This window comes from Lepisosteus oculatus, chromosome 3 (genome assembly GCF_040954835.1).
Source record: "Lepisosteus oculatus isolate fLepOcu1 chromosome 3, fLepOcu1.hap2, whole genome shotgun sequence".
Taxonomy (NCBI): Eukaryota; Metazoa; Chordata; class Actinopteri; order Semionotiformes; family Lepisosteidae; genus Lepisosteus; species Lepisosteus oculatus.
In genome coordinates, this window is record NC_090698.1 from 42,382,188 (window position 1) to 42,402,122 (window position 19,935).

General features: G+C 38.6%; 1 protein-coding gene across 1 annotated transcript in view; it reads right to left on the minus strand.

The window, feature by feature from the left end:
- scamp1 (secretory carrier membrane protein 1) overlaps positions 1–14,882 on the minus strand; it is a 50,137-nt gene extending 35,255 nt beyond the window's left edge. Inside the window, exon 1 of the mRNA XM_015365142.2 lies at positions 14,682–14,882. Coding sequence (XP_015220628.1) covers positions 14,682–14,738 — 57 coding nt within the window. The 5' untranslated portion in view covers positions 14,739–14,882. The remainder of the gene's footprint in view (positions 1–14,681) is intronic.
- Between the last annotated feature and the right edge of the window lie 5,053 nt (positions 14,883–19,935).

Consider the following 19,935-nt stretch of genomic DNA (forward strand, 5'->3'; position numbering starts at 1 on the left):
GTGCTGGACATGTAATTTCATATTTTAACAGGAAAACTCCAAATGTCATACGGATCTTGATTGATCCGCATTGCTCACAGAACATTACATTCAATTCAATTTATTTTTATATAGCACCTTTCACAACAAGGTTGCCCCAACATTAAAGGGGAACTGCAGTCCCAATTTCTCAGACCAGTGATTAAGTCTTGGTAACAAAATTAATTCTTTGACGTAACACAATTTTTTAAAAAACATTTCGAATTGCGCGTAAAATCGTGAACTTTGTGAAACTAGTGTAAGTAGCCATGTTGTCACAAACCCCTGGTCTCGCCTCAGGTGAGAGCGAGAGTTTGCGCGAACTGCAAGGCGAAGCGGCCCTTCTTGGTCACTAATGATTAAGTTAGTAATGAGTATAAGAGCAGCTGTGCAGCAGACACTTCACCACAGAAATGTTCCAACAATTTCTGCATGTTGAGTTACCAAGTAAGTAGTATTTGTTGGCAAACTGTCTCAAAGTCAAGAGCAATGATTCTATTGGAATTCCATTGGATTAAAAGAGATGTATTATTCACAAGCTTGCATCACGTCACCAGAAGTTCTGTTGCTTTGCTTATGAAGCACAGAATATGACAATTAAAATTGGAGGTTTTAGAAGTTACTATGTACATCTTAGTTTAATTGTGGCTTGAAATGCACTCATCAATGCTGAATCTAACTCTTCCCCTTTAAATAGTAAAGAAATTCCGAAAAGATATCAAGAGATCTCCATCTTTCCCTTCATGAACTGACTGCTCCAAGTTGTTTGCTAAAAAACAAATCAAATCTGAGAGTTCATTGGTTTCTTATTCATAGATTATAGTATTGAATGCTGGGTCTTGCTCACTAAAAGGCTTGGTACACACGTTGGGCATATCAGGCCCCATACATTTTGACTATTACATATGAATTTCTTGCATTTTTCATATCATTCTGTATATCATGTAAGGTTATAATAAAAAGCGTCTTTCTGGAGTTTTTGACGTATTTTGCTGTTCAGGGTCTTTTAAAACACTTCATACATTTTCTGCTGGCTTCCATACTAAGCAGAAATGAGTGCCAGAGAAACATAGGGAGAATTCTGTATATCATATCACACTGGAGAGAACAAGTATCTATGGCTTACGGATAGCAATGCTTTAGCTTCACAGAATATGAATATTACCATAGCAACCACCACACCCTGGGAATACCACGGCAGAAGGTGTCGTGCCAACTAACTACAGTATTTACCAATTTCTAAGGCTAAAATTACAATTTCTGTAAAATACTTCTCTACCTCTACACACTCCTCTAAACTGAAATATAGAGACAGTCAGCTGTGCAAACTCTCAAGGCTATTTATGCTTTTGCAATTGCTTCCTGTGATGTGCCAGCAGGCTAAAAGGGTATATTTCTATGTCACAACCACTTTAAAATGTTTATTGTATTTGAGCTACCTATAAACACAGAGAACGTGTAATTTATAGGCTCATTTTGTTAGATATTTTATTTCCTCATCATTTTTACTGACTTAATTTTCTACTAATCGCTTGCTTTTACCTTTGACTTACATTGGTCAAGGTGAGAAAAACAAAATCTAGTGCTGATGACTCATATTCTGGTGACTGGAAGCATGCCCTTAAAAAATAAACTCAGAGAATACGAATTGTGACTACGTACCTGAGTTGATTGCTTTGGAAAAAAAAAATGAGAGTAGTCTTAAAAACATTTAAAGCATAGCAATTAACAATGCAGTACAGCATTTTATTTAATATACTGTATTGCACTAGTGTATCTATTAAAACCTGACTTACAGCTCAAAAAAGTAAATGTAAAAACCCAGATCCCTTCTGTTTACTTTGATAGCTACTTACAATCCTGGGCAGTAAGACTCATTACATGCCTATCATGAATCAGTCATGAGAATTCAATTATTCAAAAAAGAAACTTGCTGCCAGTGCTTGAGGACTAATTGATTTAAAACTAATATTTTTACAGTTACCAAAACAATGAGTTTTAAAACAAATACACTATTTCACACACTCATATATTATCCTTAACTATCCCTAATTTTCATTGGTTTGCTAAGGTGGTACGGGCACATAAAACATTGCTATTCAGAAACAGGTTTACAATCTTCACAATACCATCAGATAGGCTGGTAGCTGTCCACAAACATACAGTACACTGCCACAATACCATTTAACCAGCATATCCATACAGAGAAAAAGGGCTATTGCACCAGAAGAAATTCTGGAGTCTGGTATTTGTGAATAGCAAGAGAAATTAAGAATGGATTGTGAACATGTGGACAACAAAAACTTTAAGGTATTTGCAACAGCTTGTAAGAACCGGTTATTTGTTTAATTGCCTTCTTAGTACTTCACTTCCATTTCAAGCACTTTACTTGTCCCATGGTCAGTGTATTTCCCATGGTTTCTGTGCCTCACTTCATGGTTTAAGACAATTTAAATTGACTTACGAGAGTAGATTTTTTTTTATTTGATTAAAATACTGTTACAGACCTCAGCTGGTGGTTTTTTGTTGTTGCTTCTTTGGACTTTTGTTTTTACTTTTCACAGTTCTTATGACACGTTAGTCACACAGTTAACGGAACTACCAGAATTTCTAGTACATGGACACACCCTACTTCGTTTACAGCTTGACAAATCACACCTTCCATACATATTGAAGACAATGGTTGATTGGAATTATGTGTTAGAACAAGAATTCAGTCTCATTTAAATAAGGTTGGGTTTATTTATTTTATGAAATCATAAAATAAAAAAGAGCTTCTTGATCATCAATCCTATCTTTTGTTTTGTCTTTTTGTTGAGGCTTTTATTTTTTTTTTCTTTTAAGGGTTGTGTTAAAAGACATTGACTCTGTTGGAGTTTAAGGAAAAATACCAAAATATTTTATTATGTACTGTGTATTACATGGAAAATAAGGGATTGTTAAAGTCTCTGTTAATGCTGCTTACGTGAACTGCTTGGATTAATTGATATCTGTCCAGACATTCACTAAAAATATTAGTTAATTATGCCATCTTAAAAATTCCCACACTATGAAATCACCTTAAAATGTTAATAATTTAAAGACAGTGAAATTCTGTAGCTGCTATATACCTACAACATAAAAAGGAAAACGGTAGTTTACAACAGAGTGACTAACATCTGTGTTGCTATGGATGTGCACGTGAACGCTAAACGTTTTAATATAAATTGTAATACAGTGTCTGGGTTACACAATGTTCTATTCACCCGAAATTTCATTTTAAAAGTAACCTTAACCAGAACTAATAAAACAAATATTCATACTTCCATCTATTGATGCCTTTTCTCTTCTGCTGAGCAGCCTTTGAAAATCGGTACAAATAAAATTATTTCTGCATTTGTTTTGCAGATTGACGTTTGACACTCCGTGTCAGCAAAGGGTAAACCAGCTGAATTGGTTGAACAGACAACAAAAACAAAGGTAGGAATAAAAATATCCAGAAGACTGACCTTGAATACATTTATCCATCCATTTTCTCATTGTTTCATCCAATTCAGGGTCGTGAGGGAGCCGGGGCCTATCTCAGCAAGCAACAGGTTTAAAGCAGGATACACCCTGGACACAGACATCGGCTCACTCACAACATGGCCAATTTTCCCAGAAGCCAATTATAAGATAAGATCACTTATTGGCCATATACAATTTCTTGTATTAGGAATTTGTCTTTTCGAATACCCCAACTTGCTCTCAATGAGACACACAGACAGGGAGAGAAGCTTGGCACAGAGCAAGGGGTCAGCCATTTAATACGGCGCCCCTGGAGCAGTTGGGGTTAATGGCCTTGCTCAGGGGCCCAATGGAGTAGGATTCCTCTGCTGGTTGCGGGATAGGAACTGGCAACCTTCCAGCCACAGGCGCAGATCCTTAGCCACTGAACCACCACACCACCCCTATTAACATATCACTATGTTTCTGGATTGAGGGAGGAAACCAGAGCACCTGGAGGAAACCCACGCAATCACTGTAGGAACATAAAAGCTCCATGCAGAGAATACCCCATGTCCGGAATTGAATCCAGGAGCTCAGCAAGGCTGCATTGCCAACCACTGTGCTTCCCTGGCTTATTATTTAGTAATAAGTAATTACTGAAAAGAAAAAAAAAGGTTCAAACATTAAGCAAGAAAATTTGTTGAAACTTTAAAAAAATACACACATGCACAAGTTGAGGAAGCCTTTTAAACTGAAATAGAACGGATTTATGTTTATCACAAAACTCCTAAATCTAAAAAAAAAAGGATAAGGGCTCTTAGCTTTAGAATCTCAGAGATGTACAATTTGCAGTACCTAACCTCGAATTAAAAGAAAAATACATTTTGCCGTTTTGCCTTTTTTTTTTCAGTGCAAAACAAATTGAAAAACAAATAGCCTTTATGCAATGCAAATTAAATAAAATGAACTTTGCCCTTGGCAAATGAAGATGGCCACTTGTTTTTTTGTGTCAGCAATGGTTTAACCAATGAAAGTGGTCACAAAACCAAAGACAGAGGCTAAAACATTATTTTTGTATAACATACATTATGGTTATTGACCTTGTATACTGAGTTATTTCAGTTGATCTGTTTAATATTGTTGTGCATTTAATAACAGGAAAGGTTCAAGGACAAAGAATTAAGCAAAACAAATGGACCTCCTCCTACCCATTCTGGAAGCGTCTTAGGTTTTTGGTCTGCTTAATGCCACAGCAACTGGGAAATGCTTGAGTTCTAAGGGCCACTAACTGACTTTACCTGTTTCAGCTGTTGCATATGTTAACAGAGCAATACAACATAATACTGTAGGTTTAAGGGTAGTACACTCCACAACATTATCTCAGTTACAACAGGCTTCATGCTATCCCTCTTGCATTCTAACATCACTAGCTTTCACTTGGAAAGACATTTTCAATGCCAAAGACTTGGTAGTTTGGACAGAAATCTGTCATAGTCAAATTTTTTTCAAACTTACAATTCACAAAGTCTTCGTTTCATATCAAGCTTTTATAGTTTGACAAAAAGGCATACTTTCTGCACTTTGGATATTTTCAGAAAAGATGTTACAAACAATATCACAAAATCTTACCACTCTGTTTTAGAGATCAACTACATGAGTGTAGCAGTAATACAAAGTCAGCTGTGTTGTGACTAGTATGATAAAGGATGTGGTCATGATGGTAGCATAAACTACACAGTGAACAGTGCCAGAAGACTCCCACTCTGGAAGTCCATCTAGTACAGTGAGGTAACTGCCCAGCGTACTGTGTAACACTCAGCTGTCCAAAGGCCCTTTTATTAATCAGTCAAACCGTATTTCCAGCCCATTGGACTGTAGCTTAAATGATCTTTCCCTCTTATGATTTCGAAAAATAGTTTCCACCATTCACAAAAACCCCCCAAAGCTTTTTTTGGCGGTAAAAACACTGTCAATGGCAGCAAAATAACTTGACAATTCAATGTTCCTTTTCCATTAGATTTCTCTTTAGCTGAATGATATTTACAGGCCTCAGGAAAGCAATGTGCTTCTGAGGTTTTATTTGCTAAAGGATGTGGTCATCTTGGTTGTCCTAGTAACCGGAACTGTACACAGCACATTTGCATGATAGGCCTGGTTTACTGTGTCTTCTGTGAAAGAGCAGCAGGTCTTCAGCACCCAGAGCAATGTCTACCAGCTAGGTATCACAATCCATCTTGTGAAAAACTAGGAAGCAATAGCAACTTGCAGAGAAAAAGATGCTATGTTGTATCTGCGATAAAGAAATCATCTGTTTGAAACAACTATTCCTAGGCTAACTGGTATAGAAACCCCCCCCCCCCCACACACCTATAGTAATATAGTGAAACGTAAAAAATGTGATGCAGTCAAGTAGCCTTCATAAAAAAAAATACACCGCAACCTAGGACATCACTATTTATTCACACAACACAGGCCAAGTGGGAAAACTACTGCATAGGCCCCTTTGCTGACTGACACAGTGTAACATGGAGAACAAGCTCTGAGACAGAGGGACTCTATTAGTAAGCAGGGCAGTGACCAAGGGATATCCTGTATGCTGCTGGCGTTCAAGGATCACAGGAAGGGTCACCTAGTCAACATAGCATCTCTGTTCCTGAACTGAAAAATCATTTTATGAAACTATGACAGAATATATATTTGCATTTTCCAAAGGATAAGGGATTAACCTTGAAGAATACTGGGACATACAACATCAGTAGACTGGTTCATTCAGTGAGTATGAACAATAAACTAAATGGGTTGTTTCACATAACTTAAGAGATGTATAACTTAGAGATGGGAAGGAATCGACTTAAATCATTTCAACTGCACCATATGAATTACAGCTTTTGAACATATCATAACACTCCTGAATGCTATATGAAGTCATTCTTTATTACGTGTGTTGAATAAGATGGTGATAAAATATCCATTATCATTAAAGAAATATCAGACTACATTTACAGCATAAATTGTATAAATCATTAGGCCAACTGTGTTTTTGTGACAAATGCAATGTAATTAAATCAAGAAAGGATAACCAATCAATTCTGACAGCAGACAATTACATTTAAGAGTAAGATTTCCGCAACTGTATAAGGGCTTTATTTATCTCAAGCCCAGAACTGTGGAAAATCCCCAAAAATGCTAAGAAGGGGTCTTATCTTTAAAATCTCAAATGGCCAATTTATTTTATTTAATTAAGTTTTATTTTTTTCTTGATAAGGTATCAAAGGCAATGTAAATAAAAAAAAACAGTATTGTGTCAGAGCATGCTGTTTGCTTTTCAGCAATCAATGTGGTCACGTTAACAATTTGCTGATTTGCAAATTGCAAAACCCAAGGACAGGCTGAACATTTATACTATAACCCATGCACATCCTACCACAAAATGTTCAACCCCAAAAAAGGCGTTCTTTCTGTGCTGACGTAAACATAATGCTATAAAATGTTCCTCCTTCTAAAGTAATTGTGTTTACACTGCAGATCTCACCTTATCAGCCGACAGCTATGAGCAACTGACTAAGAACTGTGTTCTTACCCAAGTAAAAATCTCTGCATCCCTCATAAGCACACATAAGAGATGTGTGCTGGCAGCAGTTCTGTACCAAGAGGAAAACATTTATATCAAACAGAAATGTACTGGAAAGCAGATGAGCTTTACAATCTGATTGGCTTGCACTGCAATGGGCTTAACAAGTACTACTATGCTCTGCAGTACTTTAAATCTGGGTATGACCTAGCCTATTACCCAGATTTACTGGACTTCAGAACTGAGATGAGTACCAGTAGGAAAGAATATGGGCTAAAGGATGCTAATTAGAGTCTGACATTTTCAAAAGACCTTCACTCCACAGTGCCACTGCACTGACGCACAGCACTGGATTACAAAACCTCACGCCCACTTTGATATCTCTGTAAACAGTTAAATCTAATTTATTTTGTCGTGGGTGGTTATAACTTGATGCTCTATTTTCAGACTTGTAGAGGATAAAATAACTCAGGATAATAAAAAATAAACATACCTGTGGCATTGGAATGTGTGTCTGTTGGACATATTTTAGCTATACTAACTTATGTATAAATGTAACTAAATACTGTACCACATATACATACACAAATATTACAGAGTAAAAGACTGGGTGCAGCTGACTCACTAAGGGAATCAGATCCTCTTTAAAAGTATGATACTGGAACTTACAAGGAAAGAGTCGCATTAACACATTGGATGTTTTCTGCTAACAGGCCGGAAGGGTGCATGCATCTATAAGATGACACCAATTAATCATGTTGGTAACTCTACACAGATGACTGTTTCCTCTTTCAAAGAATGAACACGATTTTATTGAACAATCTGCCCTTACAGCTCTGCTCTGTCACTTTTAGAATGATGTTTTTACATATCAATGCTAGAGTTTTCCCAGGTTCGGGGTTCCATTTCAAGCAAGATATTTTTCTTGATCTTAAGAATGACATCTTCAGCTGTACAATGCAATAAACACAGTACAGATAATGGCCGAAAATTACTATTGTTCAGATGCTGTCTGTATTTGCAGTCAAACAGCACGATCAGCAAGCACTCACTGCATCAACATATGTCAGTACTTGCATTAAGCTTCAGCACAGCAGCAAAATGGGGAGTTATCATGAACAGCTACTGTATTCCTGTATTACCCAACACTGACATCTAGCTCCCCATTGATGTCAATTGGAAAGACATTTACTATCTTAGCACACAAAGATGGTTGTACTAAAAACTATGTATCAAATACTGTAACTTATGCTTTACTCTAGCACTGCCATGAGAATCAAGGCACTTTAATGCAGATTTTCAATCTTAGGAAGAGGAGATCAATCAGTTAGCTACTAATTGCCAAATAGCCTCGTCTCGATTGTAATCTTTCTTATGTCCATATGAAACTACAGGGTACAGAGTAGGACATTGATTTATCCTTTAGCCAAAATCTCCAATTATCAAGAAGCAGCAAACGCCTCAGGATAGAACACAGGGCTCTTTCATTTTATCTCAAGCAGACACTTTCTCCCTCACTGGTTGATTCTGCCTGGCTTTCTGCTGAGATGCAGTGTAAGTTCATTTTGAGTTGGAAATGGTCTCTTCTGGAATATGTCACAGAAATCAACATCTTTTTAGTGCCCTTCTCCACATTTCATAGCTCCCACAACTTGTACAAGCCTTGAGATTAACATTCTGTGCATGCTGCACATGTTTTTTGCCCTCAATAATGAATGCTCAGCCTCCACTTGTATCTGCACAACCTGACCCTCCAGTTAACTGCCCAGCTAAAGCAGATCTATCCTCTTTTCACCCAGTGAAACACTTCTGAAATCTCAAAGAATTGACTAGGAACAAAAACCCCAACTTCTCATTGTTCGCAGTGAGGCAAGTCAAAACAGCAGCTTTAAGCAACCTGAAGTCAGACAGGCAGAAGTCCCAGATACACCATGCAACGTTTAACATTTGGGGTCTATGTTGCAAATAAACAGCTAACAATCCTGACACCCACCTTAGTGCTATAATTTGTCTTGCTCTAGAAAAGCACAGATTTAGTAGGTTCAGTATTTTGTCAGGGTGCTGTGAGACTCAAGTTCAAGGAAGCTTTCATTTCTTTATTGAGTACTTTGTAGGGTTAACTCCAACCTCACTTAGTAAATTACCTAAACGCTATGTTTCGTGAGGTCAAATACGAGTGATAAATTTTAAAAGCGGATCTGCCGGGTGCTTAATGCGATTCATTGAAGAAATAGTCTCTGGTGAGTTCCCTTGAACGCTGATTATTTGGTCAAAGATAAAAAAAGTCTACAGTATATGTGAAATATTTGAATAAGCCTTTGGCTAGTTAATATAACTTCTAAGGCAAAGACTGGATATAGTTTCAGATCAAACCAAGGAATTTTATTTGCAAAATCAATCCTGGCTAGTATGTTATTTGCAAAATAAATCCTGGCTAGCCTAAGAAAAATCAATTTGATTTGCCAAAGCCCGGGTTTTATCTACAATATGCCTACTTACACAGAGCAGTGCATCACAATGTTTTATGGCAGATTTGGTTTGCAAAGCCAAATTCAAAGCACATTTTTATTGCTATGGTATAGTGGCTGCTGAATACCTTCCTCACGGTAATGCTTTCTTGCAGTTGTAAAGTTTTTGTTGACTGCACATAAACAGAGCTTTCCTGCTTCAGAACGCATAAAATCTATAGCCCCTGTCTGAGAATGGAAGGCTGATGAACTTCACGTGGGCCTACTGCTAATGCCCTCTAGAATGAAGGCAAAGCAGTGGGATAGTCTAAGAACATACAAGCACAATCATCCTCCTGCCAACCACTCATAAAAACATAAATAATAAACGTGCATAAAGAAATGAGTTCATGTGTGAACATCCACCCTGTTCTGTTGTTTGCATAGGACATACTGCATAGGACGAGGTTGTCTGTAATTTGATTGTGCAGGTAGATGGTTTCTTTCTTCATTATTAAGGCCTAGGCACATCAGCTGCAGATGATGTAGATCCCAAATTATTATTATCACTACTTTTAATCCACTGTCTGCTATTCTTCAACTGTGTTTTGGGGATTGTATAAAATCAATTCATTAAATTACTATTACTTTTTCAGTACTGTTTTAGATTAATCAACTGTTTAAATTATTTACAATCCTAGCAGAGGCCTGACACTCAGTTCTTGTATAGTAAACTATAAAATGCCATGCTAAATGATACATGAACCTTCCATTCGGGATCTTGTGACACAGTACACAGTCCTGCGCTAGAGCCAGCTAGCTGCCTGCTCAGTCAATTCACCTGTTCACTCCTGCGGCACTGTGCAGACTGGACACAGTCTAAATTTTAGCTACAGTATAAACTTGCACTATCTACCCAAGTCATGCAAAAGAAAGAAAACCACCCCATCTTCTTCCCTCAAAAATGCCTAATAATTCTTCAGTGAGTCTTCAGAGCACACTCCCATGTCCACTACTTTTCCATTTAAACTAAACATTTTGTTTTCTTTCCATGCTTCCATTTGGATCCACTAATATTCAGTCCAACTCTACCACAAAAATAGGAACTAAGGCACACATCCTCCAGGACGTTGAACCATTTGATCAATACCTCCCCCCCACAAAACATTTCAGAACAGAAAAGGCACGAGTTCACTGCATCAGCCCAGAGAGCTGACAAGACTGACAAAGCTATACTCATGTATGCACTCTTCTGGTTAGTCTTTGGACTCACTGCCACACACTGTCACCTATCCAGTTATTGAGAAATTCAAAGGTGTTTCCAGGCTACAGAGGGCGAAAAGTGCAGCCCTAATTAAGGTTGCGGATATCCAGGATGATGTTCTCATCACCTACTTTTGCATGGCAGCAGCCATATCACTCTGCAACTCACAACTGGCAACCCACTGAAGCTAAGCAGGTGGTCAGTACCTGAATGAGAGACCTCCTGGGAAAAACTAAGGTTGCTGCTGGAAGAGGCGTTAGTGGGGCCAGCAGGTGGTGCTCACCCTGCAATCCATGTGGGTCCTAATGCCCCAGTATAGTGACGGGGACGCTATACTGTAAACACGTGCCGTCCTTCGGATGAGACGTAAAACTGAGGTCCCGACTCTCTGGGGTCATTAAAAATCCCAGGGCGTCTCTCGAAAAAAAGTAGGGGTGTAACCCCGGCGTCTTGGCCAAATTTCCCATTGGCCCTTACCAATCATGGCCTCCTAATAATCACCATCTATGAATTGGCTTCATTACTCTGCTCTCCCCCCCACTGATAGCTGATGTGTGGTGAGCGTTCTGGCGCACTATGGCATCCAGGTGGATGCTGCACATTGGTGGTGGTGGAGGGGAGTCCCCATTACCTGTAAAGCGCTTTGAGTGGAGTGTCCAGAAAAGTGCTATATAAGTGTAAGCAATTATTAATTATTATTATTATTATCATCATCATCATCATCATCATCATCATTACTCCAGGCATAGGCTATAACAGTTTAAACCACTTGGGGCTCCCTTCTCTACCTTTACTTAATTGCCAACCATGTAGCTTCAGAGTGCATAATCTTGAAACATCGAGCTCTTTATGTAGCTGGATAGCTAATGCAGTGGAGACACTAACCTCATCCTTTTCTTTTTTAACCTTTCCTAAATATCCTGCTTTGGAGAGTGAGGATAACATGAGATTTGAGTGCACCATCTGCGCCTTTCATGTTAATAATAATGATTCCTTGCATTCATATGGAGCTTTTTATATCAAAGCATCCCAAAGCACTTTCAATACAGGGGGACTCGCCTGGGTGCAGCTCTCACGTGGCTTAACCTTCCAAAAAGACAAACGCACCCACACGAAAGATCAGATAGATAATGGAAAATTACTTCACCACCACTTGAACTGAGGGGAAACTTCAGGGAGACCAGACTGCACAAGGCCAGGGAGAAATTTGGCTAGGACACAGAGGTTAACACCCCTACTCTATTTTAGAACTGACATGGGATCATTAGTGACCAGAGGGTACTAATTAGCTTCTGTCTTATCTCTAAAATGGTATTGTATGCCCTGTCACCATCTTGAAGCACTGGTTTGCAAACTCTGGCCCAGAAAGAAGAGTGCCACCTTCTGTTCCACTAAATCCACTGGCAGGAGCAACCTGGTTTTCTTCATTCTCCTGTGTTCTACTCTCGCAGTACTGACCAAGCTGAATCTTGCTTAGTTTCTCCATTCTAATAACTTTAATGTACATGGTGAGAATCCTGCTGTCAACAACAATAATTGTATTTGTAATCAATACTTTTTCACCTATTAGGCATGATACCTGTATAGTTATGAAATTATGTGCCCTTTCGTCAATTAGTTGTTGCTGCATCTGAAGGCTTGCAGACATGAAAAACATGAACACTGAAAGTGTTTACAAATATATAAAACACTGAAAAAGATTAGTTATGTGCCTCTTCACAGAGCTAGAATTTACTGTGGGGAAAAAAGGCTTCTGTCACTTTAATAAAGCGGTTTCCACAATGTTAAATGCTTTCTCTTCTGTAAAAACATTTACAAAAATCAATCACAAAGGCTTGTGTGGTACAAGATTAAAAGGAACTATGCTAAGCACCTGTAACAGATCTGGCACAGATCTCTCCTCAAAAGAAAATGCAATTCTGCACCATTATTGTGTGTACATATTTTTTCCTTTTGACAATAGGTTTCACTTGACTATAAAGAGAAATTCCGTGTGATAAATGTGCACGTGCAACAGGAAATGAGCAAGGAATGTGTTAAAATCTGTACATTTGTGCTGCCTTCAAAACAAATTCTTCCTTTTGTTTATAAACACCAATTACTGGTGGTCATGAGAGAAATTTGGCACTCCCAAAAGATACAGCAGACAGTTACAGGATGTCAAAAAAAGTTCTCCTGTTACAAAAAGACTGCTCTAATAGGCTCTTAAAGAATAAAAGATCTTAGAAGACAGTATAGTATGAAAACATCCAGGCCTATACTACATAATGTTGTGGTTTGCGGGTCACAAAGACGGAAATTAAACTTGAGTGCAGTTTGAGTCTTAAAAACAAACACCGCAAGGTCTCACAATAAAAGCATGCAATCAAGTGATAGGTCCCTCAGTTCTTGGTGCAAAATGCAACATGCACCACTGCACAAGATGAAATTGAAAGTTTGTTTAAAGTAACAACTTTGACTATTGCACCTTAAGGTGTCTTTAAGGTACAATCAAATCAGCAAACATGTTTGACCTGCTTGTAATTATTATTAATGCACTAGAGTTCATGGATATTAGATTGCCTCAATTCAACATGGGATGAAATGTATAGTTCAGGACCATACACCAAGCATTAAATACTTTATTTTAGATGCAGTACGTGCTACTGTCATACAGCTTATGTTTCTTTCAATTTTGCATATTTTAAAAAATATTTAAAAGGCTTGAGGATTCATAAGCAACAGCTTTGTTAAAATGACATATGTGTGGATCCTAATTCACAAATAAGTCACCATATTCCAAACAGGCAATTTTCCATCATTCCAACAACACACAACCACGGACCGGGAATAAAACCACATTTTCATTTAATTCTTTTACAGTGTGGTGATCGACTGTTTCTACCAAGACCACGGTTGTCAGGGAGATAACGGGGAAAGGGGTTTCACCCACCGCGTGTTAAAATTAACCTAATAACTGAATGTCGAAGATATCAAACTGAAAAAAAACAAACATTATAATATATGTTTGTTATATATGCAATGTATATGATGGCATGTACAAAATAAAAGCCGAGTCTTTGTCCTCGCACTGAAATCACTCTGTTATGCTATGCAAAACAAATGGGCATAACTTAAGTTAGTCGGCTTCGAAAGGATAACTACAGCATTGTAACTGACACACAACAGTCTGGTGTGCGATACACAATTTCTGTGAGCAGCGCTTGTCAATACACTCCCACGTTACTGCACAGAAAAGAAGAAAGAAAAGTTAATGGACCGAAACGTTGAGGAACACACTGCAGCGAGCACTTCTCTCTTTTTCCCCATCAGAGATGCTGGGCTCAAATGAGACAAAAACAGTTCACGCCTTTCCATTTCAATATCTGCACATGCCAAGTAGTGCTATTTTTAATAAGCTTGATATTTCCTTTTAAAATAAATCATACCCGAATTTATATGTAGGGTGCATATTGCAGTCGCTGTGGATTTTCCTAGCAGTCAATGCTGCTTCCTCAAACACCTCAGAACATGTTTATATAGTGTAATAAATGCATCTGAATCCTAATGTCCATTTCCATTTGACAACAACGCAGGGCTATTTGAGACTAAATATCATTCTGCCTTACAGGCCCTGCATCGTGTGCAAGATCTCAGCTTAGCTTATCGAAAGGAGAGCCTCCCTACTCCGCCACTCTAGAAGACACAATCACTAGTGCAAATACACAATAACAAATGCAATAACCTGAGTTCCATCACCCATACCATGTTAACAGATGCCCAAGATCTGGCTAAAAGGTTAGAATAAATAACTCTAGGGAGCAAAAACTTAATTGTTATATTGATTTGTACACCGATCTAGAAAAGTAGTACATTTATTAACCGAAGTGGAGAAGAAACAATGATAATTTAAGTAATTTGAACTGCCTTTTACCTGAAATGGGTTGCTGAAGTCCGGATCTGCAAACGGGTTGCTGTCAAAATCGGACATTCTGCGTTGATGTTGTCTTCAGTGTTCTCTTGCCCTTAGTGTTTTATTTATCCAATAATTTTAAAGAAAAAAAAACTGAAGGGCTATCCCCCCCTCTTCAGCCGCTGCGGTAGCAATACAGCTTGCTCACAGCTTGAGTAGCAAAATGGCAGGAACGGAAGTGATGTCCGAGCCCAATTGCACAGCGCCACATAACGTCATGATCTCCGCCACACTTCAAAGGCTAGAGCTGGGCTTATTTCTCCTTATTTCTGAAGTAACCTGGATGTTGGTGGTTTAACTGTTTGGACAGTTTATTTATTTTTACGGTTATGCTGTTTTTTCTATACTCTTTACCCACTCTCAGTTGGTTCTGTATGATAACAGCCTTCAGTCTATGTTTCAAAAGTAATGACTATACAAGCAAACGGACTCAAAATTGAACATTTACAAAACTAAACCCTTTATAGTGTCACAATATGATAATAGTCTTTGTCTTCGTATTTTGTAATACATTATTAAAATGAATTGTAATTATCATATTATTTTTCATCGAATCAACAAGATACTAACAACTTGATGAATATGAGGAGTTGGGTGGCTTCCTCTCAATAGACTTTCTTCAATTGCTGCATCTTGAATATTATCATGAAATGAAATCATTGTATGAAAAAAAATTGCTTCTATTTTAACCTCAATTTAAGTTGCTGCTTTTGTGAAGGGATCAGTGATATTAAACCAACTGTCACAATGTTGTTAAAAAGGAAGATCTAGATTTGAACACTCACAGTACACCAGCATTTAGTGTGAATATAGTCATCTAGACAATTAGACACATATGGAAAATAATGTAATCTCTACAATTCTGTATTATTAGTCAGACATACAGTAATTAAAACAAAAGATATTATATATACACAAAGGTATGTTTTTAAGTTTCCAAATGTTTTACGCAATCAAAAGTTCACAGACAGCGGTCTACAAAGATCCATGAGCAGGAATCAGGATCAAGTTGCGCAGAAGAGTCATCATATCAAATTATTACCATCTAACTGAAAGATGCATTTCAAATTTGGGCTTTGTTGCTTTTAAACGTATAATGTCCACACTAAGCCCCGATATTGATATGGTTTCAGTATTCTCTTAATGCATTTCTAAACGGTGAAGTCATGTTATTCTGATTTGTGATTGATGTTCCCCCAATCAATTCTGTAAGTGTATGGCAAGTGTGTTTTGTTGCAAAAAGAAGAATTTGGGGGTTACTTCGGATCCTGAATTGGTGTTTGAACCTTACTTGCAGAAGATTATTAAGTCCTTGTAAGATCCACCCATCCAATTTCTCAATGCACACATTGGTTAGCATTGCTGCCTCACAATGCTGGGGCCCTGGGTTCAATTCTTTACCAGGGGTACTATCTGTGTGGTGTTTATATGTCCCCTCCATGTTTGTGTGGGTTTCCTTTTGGTGATTCGGTTTCCTCCTACACTCCAAGATATACTGGTAGGTTAATTGGCTTCTGGGAAAATTAGCCATGGTGTGAGTACAAGCGTGCCAGTGTTTATGCCTGCCCTGCAATGGACTAACTGCCTTGTGCTTGTTGTTTGCCAGGATAGACACCTGCACCAGCGAAACCCTGAATTGGAAGAAGCTCTCATAAGATATAGTTTTTAAATCTTAGAAATGCTAACAGGCTGTGTCCTACACCGTCTGATTTGGAGCAGAAAAACAAGTCCTGGTGTTTACTTTTTGGAAGACTGAATATTACACTGTCAGGCATGCAGGAGACAAAACTCCACTTAACTTCAAGGTTTTCAGAATTTGGCTGATAGAATCCTGACTAGGCCACTCGTAAGCAATCAATTACTACTGTCTTGATGTACTTGCACTGGCTTACTCTCAGATTATCAGTGGATTTTAAAATAACTTTGCTTTTGTTCAAGAATGTACATAGTATTTGGCTGAGCATCTAGCCGATATGTAATCTGTAACTCCCTTCTTTGGGACTTTTGCTCAGCTGAGTCTGGTTTGTATGTCTACACTACATGGAGGACAGGGGCTTTTTGTTATTACTCTCCATTTTTTTAGAAAGGCATTTTAGTGACTGGTTCAACGTGTGTATGTTCACTTTATTTTTCATGTGCATTTTCATTTATTTTTTAAATTTCTTGTTATTATGATGTATTTTGTATGTATAGTAATGCACTTGGTATGGTGTAGTAATTACACTATATTCATACTTTGATTTTGTTTTCTTAACATATCTTCCAATTGAGACTATTTTTAGATTGATACCTGGTTAAGTATAAGTGTGCTTGGGACTGGACAAAAGGCAATATAATGAAGAATGAAAACATTTTTGTTGGTCTCTAATTGCATTTTTCCACTAAAAAAGAACAAAAAATTTGCAACAGTCCATGGCAGCAGGCTGATTTTCTGCTACATAAATACTACATACTCATCTGCTTAAAGTACTTACAAATTCATGGATATCAAACACTGTGCAGAACTCATAGGTATTAGGTTATAGTTCATGACTACACTGAAGAGACCATCATTGTTCTCCTGAGCAAACTGCTTTACCCTGGTTGCTCCAGTCTACCCAGCTGTGTACAGTAGGTGGAGACCAGTAATGATGGCTGTAATCCCTGTGATAGACTATCTCCCCAGCTAGGAGGTAACACCACTTCACATTATTGTAACCAGAATTAACCTTTGTCTGATGAGCCACAGTGCTCCGATTCAGAGTTTGCCTTTTACACTTTCCTTACAGCAGGCCTTTTCAAGTCATTAAACTGTTTTTTTTTCAAGGACAGTTATGTAGCAAGCTCAAAAAAAGAAAAAGTCCAAATGTAACATTTTGTTTGTTCTTCATAGTTTATACCAATAAGCAGAGTATAAAATCCAGAAATAATTCAAAATTCAGAGACAACAGCGGGACACGTGCATCCTCTCACTGCTGATGTAACCATGACTAGGACTCAGAGACCAAGGGAAAGGCTCTACAAGGTGAATTCCACAAGACAGTATCTGAGGACTGGTGCAAAACATGTATCTCAGATGTGCAGTTTGTACTGTACTGTTTCTAACAAAGACACCAGCTTTTAACTTTCAAAGCTGATGACAAATGTTAGTCAGCATAATGCCACTATCCATGTCATGTCTGGTAAGTAATATGTCAGCTTGATAAAAAAATGTATGTCGTCATACCCGGGAGAGTCAGAGCTTGCAGCTCTTGGTCTCCACGGCAATCGGTCACATTCGCTTGTGGAGTTAAACTCCTCCTTTTGCCACGTGGACTTGTCTGAGCCACGTGTCCTCACTTAAAGGGCATTTAACTCGTCAGCCCCAGGTTGCTTAAGCTCTGCTCTGTGCACAGTCAGGTACTCTGTCATGGAACATCCTTCAATTTAGAGAAGTGCTCTTAGCGTTAACCAGCCTGTCAGAACAAAGAAGTGTTCTTGCGTATTCAGCCTGTCTGTCCGATCCCAAGACGGAACCGTTCAGTCAGACAGATCCCCACCTGCCCCCTGTTCACTACTTCACAACAACCAACCAGACTAACGGATACAACTTTCCTGCTCTACTCTGCATAGTGACACCATGCCTTCCCTGTGCTTTTTAGTCCGTCTATACAGCACCTTCCCTGTTTTGTCCATCCTCTGTCTGCCTGCACAGCACATCCCCCAGCTCTCACCTGTCTGCTTGCCTGCCTTCACTGGGACCAAGCAAGAGGACTCCTCAGCATGTCCTACAGACACAGCACTTTCCAGCTCATTGCCGCATCATAATATATGTATTTGTTATAAGTGATTTTTGAAGTTTTTTGATGTTCAGTATCTGATTACAGTACATAAGGCCAGCAGCCATATCACCCTGCAACTCACAACTGTCTGCCCACTGAAGCTCAGCAGGTGTGAGCCTGGTCAGTACATGGATAGGAGACCTCCTGGGAAAAACTAAGGTTGCTGCTGGAAGAGGTGTTAGTGGGGCCAGCAAGGGGACGCTCATCCTGCTGTCTGTGTGGGTTCTAATACCCCAATATGGTGATGGGGACACTATACTGTAAAAAGGCGCTGTTCTTCTTATGAGACGTAAAACCGAGGTCCTGACTCTCTGTGGTCATTAAAAAATCCCAGTGTGTTTCTTGGAAAAGAAGGGGTGTAACCCCAGATTCCTGGCCAAATTTCACAATTGGCCCTCTCTGGTCCTTTTATTCTCCACTGTTACACTAAAGATAAAATGAGGAACGGAAGAAGAAGCTATAAAGGAAGGCAGCTGAAGTGAGCTCTACTGAACAGGTCCCAGAAACCTCCAGACCCCTTCTGGGTGGCTGTAACACAATAACTGTGTGCTCACTTTTGACAACCCAGAAACACCCTTACTGAAGGGTGAGATGTTGTTCTTGAAAACAGAAAGCATGCCTTTTGCTGTGATCACTCAGTCACTATGAAGAGTGATCCATCAAAATATTACCTCTCAGATCAAACTATGACCCAAACCCAGATCCATTACAGTACTTGCTATATTGATTGTGCTATTTATTAATTAAAATTAACATTTTGTGATGGAGTGGTTTGTAGGGGGTTACTGTATGAGTAACCCTGCCCTAGAATATTAAACAAATAAAGACATCTGACTTTAAGTATATTACATTTTCACGATACCAGTGGGGAATACCTACTATAGAACATTATGGAATTTATAGATTATAGATCTCCAAGAAATTTAGGAACTGAAATAAATTAAAACTATTACTAGGGTTCAATTATTTTAATGACAACTCATGACGAACAAAAACCAGCAGGTGTGTGAGTTCCTAAGACCAGGAATGAGATCCCCCAATTTCGAAAAAGCTTCCAACAGTAAGGCATTATAACTCTTAATGTCTACAGAGGCCAAATATGAAATAAGCTGCCTTTCTAAATAAATGCAATTCGGCCTGCAGTTAAATCTCTCTCTCTGCACCCCAGATGCCACATAATAAATGGCAGCCTACCTCCCTATTCTAAAAAATGCACCCTAAGCAGGAAAGACATCTCTAACCAAGATATCTTTTACCCAGGAAGCCCATGTTCCCTAAAAACACAGAATAGCAAGCTTTCTCTAGTGAAATTCAAATACCTAGCTCCAGTTCAGGCTTGTATGGATGATCATGAAGTAGGCGCAAGCTTCAAGTTCAAATTCCTCTCTTTTGGTCTCACCGTCTTTCTCTCCTCT